The sequence below is a fragment of the Onychomys torridus genome, chromosome 20 (genome assembly GCF_903995425.1).
Source record: "Onychomys torridus chromosome 20, mOncTor1.1, whole genome shotgun sequence".
NCBI classification, from domain to species: Eukaryota; Metazoa; Chordata; class Mammalia; order Rodentia; family Cricetidae; genus Onychomys; species Onychomys torridus.
In genome coordinates this window covers 26383741-26395778 of record NC_050462.1, presented here as the reverse complement: position 1 = coordinate 26395778, position 12038 = coordinate 26383741, and the positions used below count along the sequence as shown (strand labels likewise).

General features: G+C 38.2%; 1 protein-coding gene across 26 annotated transcripts in view; it reads right to left on the bottom strand.

Moving 5' to 3' along the window:
• Nucleotides 1-12038, bottom strand: part of Ppfia2 (PTPRF interacting protein alpha 2) — a 452499-nt gene that overhangs the window by 31379 nt on the left and 409082 nt on the right. For all 26 annotated transcript variants that reach the window (XM_036169422.1, XM_036169428.1, XM_036169425.1 and 23 more), the window contains 2 exons: nt 3843-3924; nt 817-1017 (listed from right to left, as the gene is read on the bottom strand). In XM_036169422.1, the coding sequence (XP_036025315.1) occupies nt 817-1017; nt 3843-3924 (283 nt within the window). The remainder of the gene's footprint in view (nt 1-816; nt 1018-3842; nt 3925-12038) is intronic.

Below are 12038 nucleotides of genomic sequence, written 5' to 3'. Positions count from 1 at the left end.
TGCCTTTAGAATCTAGTATATTTGGGGGTGGGACTAAATACAGTGGACTCAAGTAAAATTTTTTAAGGTTACCTAAGACCATCTTAAAAATACTTTGAAGTCAGTTTTGTGCCGAAAAGTTGCAATAGAGCAATACCATTTTTTTCTACCAATTTTATTTTATTCCCTCATATTTTGCTATGTTGTGTAAGATGTGGGGCTGGAGAAATCTAGTTAACACAAGAGATTATACATTTATCTTCAAAAACTTACTAAATAGTGGAGTAGAATATCATTTGAGAATTTCTTGATGATATTGAATGCCTTTTTCAGTATATTATTTCATACTACTAGGTTATGGATACAGTTAGTAAAGGGATTGTAAATGGGTGCAAAATTTGAAGAGGAACATTCCAATTTGTATTTATAAAACATCAAATCATGCACAATTTTTAATATAAAATATTTTTATAAGTCATAAATTAACCAGTACATCTTCAGAGACCTATAATGCTTTGGGATAATTCTAAGAAGATGCCAGCTTTCGAAAAAAAAAATGTTATGAAATTCAGTAAGCTTTAGGATCTTTCAGTTTGGGAGGAAAATCTAAACTCGCATCTACCTATGTACTAGCTCTGAAGTCCATCTTGGTGACCACTCTCAAGTCTGATAGGAATCAGAGCTCCTGGATTAAAAACATATTCAAAGTAGCAGCTCAGGTAATGAAGAGCCAGCTGTGTCTCTTTGAGGGAACTCACTCTGACATTGAAATGTGCACTGTGAGCTTAAGTCTCTGTGAGGTCAGCCTTGGGGAAAGAGAGGTGCACATTGACTCACAGTGCGCGATGTAGGAGGAGCCGAAGGACTTGTGAGGGACACCATCTCCTGGATTGCTAGTCTGAGCTTTAAGCGATGCAGAGGGTTGCTGATGCCAATCTCTCTTTGGATTTCCGTGTCCGACAGAGCCGACATGATGGCTCCACTTTTCACATTGGCTCTGCAGGCTGCCACGTACCAAGCAGGCATTCCCAACCAGAGCTGTTGGGTTGGAAAAAAAATACAGAGAGGTTAGAATAATCTTACTGATTATCTGTCATGGTTGAGTCTTCATTACAATTTGACAAGACTTTAGAATCTCCTGTGAAGCACACATCTGGGTATGTCTGCGAAGAAATTTCCAGAAAAGTGTAACTAAGCAAAACAGACCACCCTGATGTGACAGTTTCAGAATAAATAAAGACCAATAAGCAAGTAGAACATTAGCATTTTCTTTTCTGCTTCCTGACTGATGGTGCACTGGACCAGCTGCTTTACAATCCTTCTGCCATACTTGCATCCCTTCTAGCCTTCCTGCCTTCCTTTCTATAAATGACTGCACATTCAACATCCTTCTTTCTGCCCAAAGACATCCTTCTTTTGGTTTGCTTTTGTTAATTTTTTTTTCACACCAACAGGAAAGCTAACTAATATACCATTTTAGTATCTTTTAGGTCCTCTAGATAGTCAAGATTTATTTTGCACATATAAATTTATCTGTGGTTAACAACTCCGTGAGATAAATGTTATCAGTTTTGACTAGAGAGATAGATATATAAAGACATTGAGTATATGTTCCAAACAATCCATAAATTCCAATGAGTAAGTGGCTTAAATGGTTTTTATTTAATGAGTAAATTATAATTTTCCTTTTGAGTTCTGAACAAAGAGATAGTTTATCTCTTATAGATTGAGACAGGTCCACTTTCTTAGCCTTGTGATTTTCAACAAAACATGATCCTTAGCCAAACCAAATTTTCCACTCAAGAACTTACATTTGACCCACAAAACTAGTGATATAATAATCCTTGTTTGGAATAATTTGTTGTTCAGAAGTAGATAACTGATGCCGACATCTTTGTTTCTATATATCCTACAACATAATGTCTATAATGGGAAAGGGACAAGGAACAGAATGCCAAATCTATATCAGTGTGACAGGTCGTGGCTAAAATAAAACACATGATATAAAGATATGGTAGTTGTTGTATCGCCCACGCTGAGTTCCAGAAAGGGGAGAACATTAAGATTAGGCTTATATTAATGAGGACACTAGAGGTTACAGATGATTGGCCATTTCTCCTGTTGCATAAACGAAAACTCTTTAAGAGAACTCTGCATCTACATCTCTTCACTCACGCCTAATGATTTTCTAGCCTTCAGCTAAGATGTTTCAGTTTCCACTCTGGTTAACATTACAGAAATGTTGCCAATCTATTATTACAAGAGTTATCTGTGATTAGACACTGAAGAGTTTTTGATCTGAATAAATGATGTGGGAAGGAGTAGACTGCCTCCCACACTGCATTCTTATAGACTTTGCACATCAGGAGGAAAGAAAGGAGGTAAAAGTTAAGGGCTCCCATTCATGGTCTCAGCATGCTTGTTCATCCTGTTTATTCCATTTTGTGATTTGAGCCACATTAGAAACACATTAGGAGCAATTTCAGCACCCAGGATATGTTTAATTAGCTCTGGATTCATTGGCTATAATTTCCCAGGACTTTAGTGTCAGTAAATCTGTTTTGTTTTATAATCTGAAGGACCTGTTAATCCTTTGACAAAATAGCAGCTCTCTGTCAAACCATGGCTCATTTTATTGGAATTTGAATGGCATCTGAACAAAGATCCCTGTCATTGTTGAGATGTGATTTCTTAAACCTTTCCTCTAGTATTCAAAGTTTTTTTTTGTTTTATTTTTTGTTTGTTTTTGATTTTTGACATAGTAACTTAAAAGATAGGTTTGAAGAGGTAATTTTAGTAATTACTTACTTTGAAAGATATAACCAAAAGCAAACCACAGGTTTATTCCAATCAGTACAAGAAAAGAAACTAACCTAAAAAGCATGCTTTCATAGCTATCTGTCTAAGTGAATATTTTTAAAGCAAACTAAGTTTTAGTATTTTTCTTCATCTGGTATTTACTTGACTCTGAATATGATATAAAGATAAAGTTAAGTTACTTTATAACCCAGAATTGTTTCAATGTATTTTATTGTCTTGGGTAGGTAAGAACATCCTCAATACTTTCTCCTGACATCAGCTATCCTGGGGCTGCAAGTAGACCACCTAGGAAAAGTGAATGCAAAGGCCAGTCAGTGCTACTGGTTTGCAACAAGGAGTCAACCTGGGGTCAAATAGGCCTTTCCCTAATGGTCAGTGTTTTCCTTCATCCTGTCAAATATTGCTTTAGTTTCTACAGCATTGTATTGTAGAGGAAACACTGAATGCTATTCTTGTTACAGCTAACTAAATTTAATCAACTGAGGAATCAATCAACTTAATAATCATAAAGTAACCTGAATTCTTTTGTGATTTAGACAAAGGAGGAAACATAGGTCTCAGCCTTCTGTTTATTTACACCAGTCAAAACTGAGCCAGTCCATAGTCAATTTAGGAAATTAATTATACACAAAGGAAGAAAATTCTAGACAGCTCATCAGCATTTACTTCAGTGAGTAAAGAATTTGCTTTTAATTAATTTTTTTCTTTCTTACTGATGACGGCTGATGGACAGGAGATGATAGTTCCTCAAAACCTTCAAAACATGGCAGTAATTATTTATCCTCCTACGAATAAGGACAGAAGATGAAGAGGACAGGATGTGAGGGCACTTCTGGTTATACCATTGCATGTTCTGTACTGTCCCACTCCAAGAAAGAATCTGTGCTAGCTTCATCATCATAAGTCCATAGACATGTATGTGTTTCCTTTATGAGAACTGATATGACACAGGGAAGCTTTGAATTCAGAAATCAGTCTTTATCTCCAAGTAATCAAATTAGCAATGATTGACTGAAGCCAAGTCTTTGGCTTGCTTTGCTTACCTCCAGCCAAGCGACCACAGTGGGTCCATCCCACTGGGCAAAAGGTAATCCTTTTCTACGAGCTTCTTCAAGGAGTTCATGCCTGAAGTACAGCAAAGAGCACTGGTTAGGTAATATGGAAGGAGATGCCTGTGGTTGTTTTTAAACCACCAGTCAGCCCTTGCAAGTGTTTAATGAGGGGTGACGAGGAATGACAGGATTCCTTCTTCCTTTGAGTCACATATGGAAATTCCCCTTTGATTTTGCTGAGTGGAACATTAATATTTAAAAATAATTTTCTCCAACATTTGTTCACCAAGATTTGAAGACTTGTTAATCAGCTAAGTGGAACTCTGTTATCAGCCGATATGGTTTCCATTTAGCAAGAGAACAGCTCAAATATTCATATGTAATCATGCATTCTGAGATCTAAATATGACTTTTGCATTTGCTCTTCTCTAACACTTTTATGCTCTTAGTGGCAGAGGCAACGCTTGTATGTTGAAACACAAGAGACATTTGGTGTGTTTCGTCCTGTTGTCATGATGTTTACTTTGAACATGACCAACATTCTATTTTAGAAGTTAGTCCCTGGCCTCCATTGTTTTTAAGATATGAACAAAAAAACTAATGAATTTGATCCTTTGACTATACAAAAATTCTTGCCTCAAACTTTGGCCGATACATATTTGAAATACAGCATACACTGTTTTCCATAGAATGTTTATTAAGATAAAAGTGAATAGTGGTGAAGAGTACCCCAAGCTAGGAGCTCTGAGGCTTGTGGCACACAGGAGATAATGCAGGTTCTTTTTTTGTTTGTTTTTGTTTTTTTGAGACAGGGTTTCCCTGTGTAGCTTTGCACCTTTCCTGGAACTCACTTGGTAGCCCAGGCTGGCCTCGAACTCACAGAGATCTGCCTGGCTCTGCCTCCCGAGTGCTGGGATTAAAGGGATGTGCTGCCGCCACCACTACCCAGCAAGAACAAAACACTGTAAAGCAAAGACCCCATCATCTACTGTCTGTAGTTAAAGTCTTATAAATGACCAAACTATTCTGAAATCTTACAAGCCCCTGAGCTTCCACACATGCTCCTGTGGCTGTTCTATCTCTTTATTCACTCTCTAATCTTTTGACTTCTCAAAGGCAGCTGAAAACCATGTCACATTTGAAGACTACACCAATATCAGTTGGTTTCCTTTACTGGGAAACAGTGTAAAGTGTATAATTCAATCAATTTTAATTCATAATTACTAAGATTTATTAATAAAAAGCCAAGACATTAGTGAAAATAATGCTTTTCTGATAGCAGCCCATCATATGTAAGACTACACTCATGTGTATGGCTGCATCACCTCCTAACAATTTAAAATCGACATCCGTTAAGTTGCAAACCCAGGACAAATAGTTGAGGTACTTATTTAAAATATCAAAGCTGGACCTGGCCACTAGGTTCTCCAGGTATCCCTTAGTCCCTACCTGTTACTGGGTTTGGATCATAGCATAACCACACCCTCAACCTGAACTCTCCAGCCCAGGGGCTGGGCTGCCCTTCCCCCAGATGTCATTCCCTATATAATCCAGACATTCTGCTCACTCATCCACTTCTTGTACCTTTGGCCTCCTGGCTGCTGCATCTTGTTTTTCTCTCTCCCTTCTTCTCCCTCACCTCTCTCACATGGCTCAGCTCAGCCTGGTCATGTCCACTCTGCACTCTCCCAAATATCCCCACCCCCGATTATGTTGTTCCATATGTTTACAATAAACTTTCTCCTCCTCCAATCCCAGGAGCAATCTTGTCTTTTCTTTTCCTTTTTATTTATTTATTTTCATTCAATATTCATGTTCAAAACAATAATTTATTACTGAAATAGTGGAATAAATTTGTATGCAATCTCAAACTATTATATATCCATTCAGGGAATATAGTGAGAAATATATTTCTGTACCTCTGTATGTATAGTCTTATATTCAAGCAATAAAAGCATAGTATAATAATTACTTTATCCTATTGTATGTCTTTCATGATAACAAATATATCATGAATGTCATATATGAACTCCCAAACAAAGCCTGTTGTTTTTACCCATTACAAATGAATTACTTGCTTAGTATGTAAGACTCATATATTAAAATACATAAGGGAATGCCTTTGGATACAAGGGGTCTTGTATTTTTCAATAGACAGTATAAAAATACATGACAACCTAGTTAGGGGCAAAGGAAAAACTGAAGTTATAGTAACTTAAAAGACCTAAGTTAACTGCTGATTGAATTGAGGAGATAGTAAAGATAATTTCTGCATGTAAATTATTCAGCAGCTGGGAATGTGTACAGGGACACAGAGGCTTCCAATTCACAGCGGAAAGCACATTCTCAGGTGTGAGTCTCTATCTCATTACCCGGTTCCCTTGGGTTTCCCAGTGACAATCCACTGAAAGTCTGTCTCCAGAAACTTAGCCTCACCCTGACAGATGTATTTATAGAAGTGGGACAAGGTAACAAATGTCCAACAATTCTGTATTGTGCACATGCTCCAACCTGAGTCTTATGCTCAGTGACTTAAGTGGACACCTGAATGTGGTTTTCGGAAGATTCCATGTTAGACACTGCCAATGCATGGAACTGTCCGAATGCTTTTGACACACAAACAGATGCTCCAACAAATGGATGTGTGTCCTGATCCTAACAGTTTTGCTTAATAATCACTGTTTTGCTTGATAACAATGGAGGGAATGGTGACAGTTTTGTAGACGTTGAGGTGGCTTTGAACAGCAAACAGGAACTGTACCAGGAAATCTTGCTAAGAAGACATGCAGGGATAGACTTACTATGGAGTGTGGGTGAGAAAATCTAGAGGAGTCCTCAAGAGGACTAAATTATCATAGCTGTGACATCCTATTCATTTTGAGAGGTAGACAGGTACTCAGTCTGAGTGACATTACATGGGCAGAAACACACACATGTGCCTAAACATCTTTATTCATTTAGTAAGTGAGAAAGAAATGACAACAGCCTGAAAGGATCCTGTTATTTTAGGAAGTAAAAATATGAGGGATAGAAAACATTTTTAACAATTAGAATGTTTCACCCCTCACCGGTTCCCTAATAAAGAGCGAATTGCAACCTCAAGTGGGGGGATCCTGTTAAAACTTACATTTGATCATGCTTCACTTCTCTCCCATCACATTGCCTGTACAGCTATGTAGATCTAATTCTCTGACTTCATTCTTACACCATTCCCACACTTAACCTAGTAATACTCCATTCCGTCGCCTGCCTTCTCTCTTCCAGTCTTGTTAGGCCATTTCTAAGCACACTGTTTTCTGTAGCTCTCCTTCAGAGCAATGAACTCTGTGTTCTCCATGCAGGTTATAAAGTCAAGAGGACCAGAATGTCTACGCACTCTGTTGTTTATGGATGCATTTTATATTGACAGGAAGCCATCCATAGAAAAATGTGCTCTTAAAACAGTTGCAAATGTTGTATGTGCAAATATGCATGCCTATGTGTGTGTGTGTGTGTGTGTGTGTGTGTGTGTGTGTGTGTTTGGTGCTGGGCATAAAACCCAAGTCCTTGTGTTGCTACACAAGATACTCAGTTGTATCTGCAGTCCCCTGCCCCCCTATGTTTAGTTTATTTTTGTTTTGTCTTATTTTGAGAGAGAGAGAGTCACACTCTGTAGAGCAGGCTGGTCTATAACTAACTTACTTTGAAATTCAGGCTAGCCTCAGATTATGGCAGTTCCCCTGGTTCTACATTGCAAGAGCTCAGACTGTCAGAATGAGCTGCCAAACCAATGGAGGCAATTTTTTTTTTCTTATTTTACTACATATCTATTTTTGTGGTCTTACTGTTTTGTTTTATTTTGTTGGAACTAGGGTTTTCCTGTGTAACCACGACTGCCTGGAATTTGCTATGAAGTCTAGGCTAGCCTTTAATTTGTAGCAATTCTCTGGTTTCCACTTCTACAGTAAAAGGATTCAAAAGTCTATGCCAGCATGCCTCACTGCAAATGTTGAACTGGTGTGCCAGACACCATTTGATTTAGTGAGTCTTCAGTGAATTGTGTTCTATGTTTTAATTTTATATGTATATTTTATGTACAAGGACCACTTTTAAACTTCTATGTCTGAAATAGTGCAAAAATGTATTGTGTCTCATCTTCCTTTGACTTTTTCCCCCCTCATTATACTATTGGTTCTAATTGAGTCCAAGAATTTGATTTAGTTTGGAATCACTGCAGAAAACCTGGTTATGATGTTCTCCAGTGTGCTGAGTAGTTCTATTCTCTTTATGAATGGAAATGATGACATGATTGTGTAGGAACTTATGCAGCAATTTGATTCCTAAGAACTTCCTGGTTTTAGTTAAATCATAGCACTCATAACATAATAGCTTCAGTAAGATAACTCAAAGAACTTGACAAAGAAACCTGATTCTGCTCCTGACATCAGATTGCTAGGGCTGAATCCCAAGCAATAACCTTAATGCCATGAATTTGAGACTGTAGAGGTGACTGGCTGAGTCTATGTGTGGACTTATGCTACATGAGAGTAATGGCCAACTTCCTTAATCATAAGCCAAGGGAATTATCAGTTATGTGCAAACAAATACCTGGGCGTGAAGACTTGTGAGGAAATCAATGTTGCAAAGGTAACATGTGCAGTAATGTAATAGAAATAGATGAATTTAATATGTGATGATCTGTTGACAAATGCTAAGGAACTCACTGAATGTGTGGAGGTGATTGTTCTCATGAGAAACTTTTTATTTTAATAATTTATCATTATTATTATTATTATTATTATTATTATTATTATTATGGTTTTTTGAGAAAGAACATTGCTGTATAGCCCTGGCTATCCTTGAACTATCTCTGTAGAGCAGACTGACTTTGAACTCATAGATTCACCTTACTCTGCCTCCCATATGCTAAGATTAAAGGTATGTGCCACCACCCTCTGAGAAATTTTCAATGACAGAAAAATAGTGACCTAAGATGTTAATAAAGACAAAAAGACAAATCAGTTCCAAAAAAACCCCAATGTTTGTATATACATCTTTAAAAACAAAAAACACATGAGAGTCAGAAAGAGGAAGAGCATGAATTTATGAGCCCAAGTCACACAATGAGACTGTCTCAATAAATCAGTGGCTCTGGTTACAATTCAGTGGTAGAACACTTGACTTGCATGTGCAAGGCCTTGGTTTCAATTTCTGGGATGCAAATAAAACAATCAAGCAAAACAAAACAAAAGTGGATCAGAAGCACCCAGCATTGATGATGCCTAACTAGCTCACATACAAGAAGTATATATTCCAGAGTGTTTTCTTCCCTTAACTGGGACTCAGCCTTTTCAATATCAAGCCTCAGCTCCAGAATGAATGCATGGCCATTTCATCCAGAAGAACTTGGCTTTGCAAACTATTGCCCTTCTATTCAGGACTACGTATAGTTTTTGTTTTCCTTTGCTGTCCTGAGAACTTAATGCTTAATAATCTTTTCCTCAAGGATCCCTTGCATGCCACTGCAGGTATGAGCCTGAATTTTAGTTCCTAGAATTAGAGTAAGCTTTCAAGGACATTAGCTGAACTTTCTTCACAAGGAGGTAAGAGGCACAAGCTTGTCTGTTACCTGTCAGGAAGCTAAAAGAAAGAAATGGACTAATTACAGAGGGAGCTTGTTTTGAATACACATCACTCTCAGTATTTCCGCATTTTAAAGTTGCATTCTCCTCTGCGGTAAGGAATGTACTTATATCCTTCAAGGGCCTGGGACTCTTGTCATCAGGGCCAGATTCCTGTAATGAGGTGTGACATGTTAATAAGGTCCAACCTGTGGTGGCCATCAAGGAATGTGTAATTTGCATGTCTGCATAAAGAGAGGCACAAGGAAGCCTATACTGTCCAGGGCTGGTCTTTAGAACAAAGGTTGGACACCAGGGAAATGATCATATGCAAAATTCTGGTATAAAGATCAAGCGTTGGGGCTTGGAAATTGGCCCATCTGTCCAGATCATGTTTTGTTCTTGCAGACACCTGGGTTTAGTTCCCAGCCACAATGTCAGGCGGGTCACCAAATTCTCTATCTCTAGCTCCAGAGGATCTGACACCTCTGGTCACTGCGGGCATCTGCAATCATGTGCATATAATGCCCTGGCCACACACATAATTAAAATAAATGAATAAATCTAAGGATAAAAAAGAGTATCTAGGAAATGCAAATAAAACCAGGGTATTTCCCATTCATGATTTCTAACTCCTCATCTAGACTAAATAATGGGCTATGATTTTTTTTTTTCAATTTTGATTTTTAGTGTTGTTGAACAAGGGACCTCATCCAAACGGAAACATCACTGCACTCTCTTTAAATCTTACATCTCACTTCACCTATTGCATGTGTGGACAACTTGAACATGTATCAAGAGGGGATTCAATCCTAATTTCTAACATTTGTGAGCTGTATAGCTCCTCTATACTGGACAACAAACATGGCCACCAGCCTTTTGGCATCAAGTCACTGTACTTGGTTTTTGAGATAGATTATTTGCCTTGCATTCTCCCCTCCCTTCCCTGTTTCCTTTATTCCCCTTCCTCACATCTCCTCCCCTCTCCCTGCTCCCATATTCATCTCTTATTTTATTTTAATTTTAATTTAGTTCATTTTTTTATACAAAAGGTCATTATCTCTCATATGATAAATACCAAGTGAGTCCCAGTAATTTTTTTTCTTGTTCCTTGGTGTCAAGGCAGAAATGTATGTACCATTTCTTTTTATATGTGTCATAGTATTATGCAATCTTCCCCACTTCCTTCTTTAACATTTAATTGATTTGAGTGACTTATGAATTGTTTTTTGCCTTCTCTGTGGACTTGGGAGCAGGGATGTTGTACCACCCATGGCTAAGAAAGTTAGGCAATGAATCTTCTCTTTTAAAGATCCCAGTGTGAATACAATTAATGGAGCCCCTAATTTCAAAGATCATATGTTTCAATGAGAAGGAAACATTAATATAAAGACACATTAAACAAACAAGCCATGCATGGTACCACATTCCTGTGTTCTTAGCATTCTGGAACCTGAGGTAGTAGTTTGAGGCATGCCTGGGCTAACTAGTGAATGGGTGCTAGGTCAGCCTGGGCTACATAGTCCTTTTCTGAAAAACACAGATAAAACAATCTGAAGGAATCAAATGTGTGGCAAAGTAATTAGTGTCAGGGGACACTGCCTTGTCTCTAGTCCTTGGGAAGTTCTCTTTAAAGAGACATAATTTTACCAACAATATTATATTGAAATGGGTGGGAGTCAAAAACATTTCAAGGAGAAGAAACACATATGTATTTCCAGTGAAAGGAGAGGAATTAGGTGGTTGGGCAACAAAAAAAGGTAAGAAAGACCATCAAGGCTGGATTATCTGGAGAAATGGGGTGAGACGGATGAAAACAGAGAGACAGTCTAGAGTAAATGGAGGTTATGAGCCTGGGGCCGCTGTAAACAATGTACTCGGAGTGCAAGGAGAAGCAGTCAGAAGCTGTGAGCACAGGACTATAGCATAATGTGTACATTAGAAAGGTCAGTTAATGTGTACATTAGAAAGGTCAGTCTGGCTACCGGCAGGATAATAGACTCAAAACAGGCCGGAACTGTGAGTTAAATTGTTAAACAGCTGGGGCAGCTCTCAGGCAAAGATTGACGATGATTCAGCTGAGGGACGTGACAGTGTAAATGGTAAGAAGTTGTCAGAACAGCAGCTCAGGCACACGTACATGCAGGGAAACGGGACTGAGGGAACGAATGCCTCCCAGATTTTCTACTTGTTAGCTATGTATACTTTGGCTACTCATTAATTTCTCTCTCTCTCTCTCTCTCTCTCTCTCTCTCTCTCTCTCTCTCTCTCTCTCTTTCTCTCTCTCTCCCCACACCCTAGCTGTCCTCCTGTAACTAGCTCTGTTGTCCAGGCTGGCCTAGAACTTAGAACTCACAGAGATACGCCTGAGTGCCGAGATAAAAGGTGTGTACCACTACTGCCCAGCAGATGGTTATAGAGATTAAGATCAGTGTAAGTTATGAAAACATAAATAATTCTCATAAGACCATCTAATACCAAATACATATTTAACCATAATAATTGCTTTCTCAGTGTCCTCTTACTTTTCCTCTGTAATTCATTTTATAAATCACTATCAGATCAAATTCCTTAAACCAGAAACATT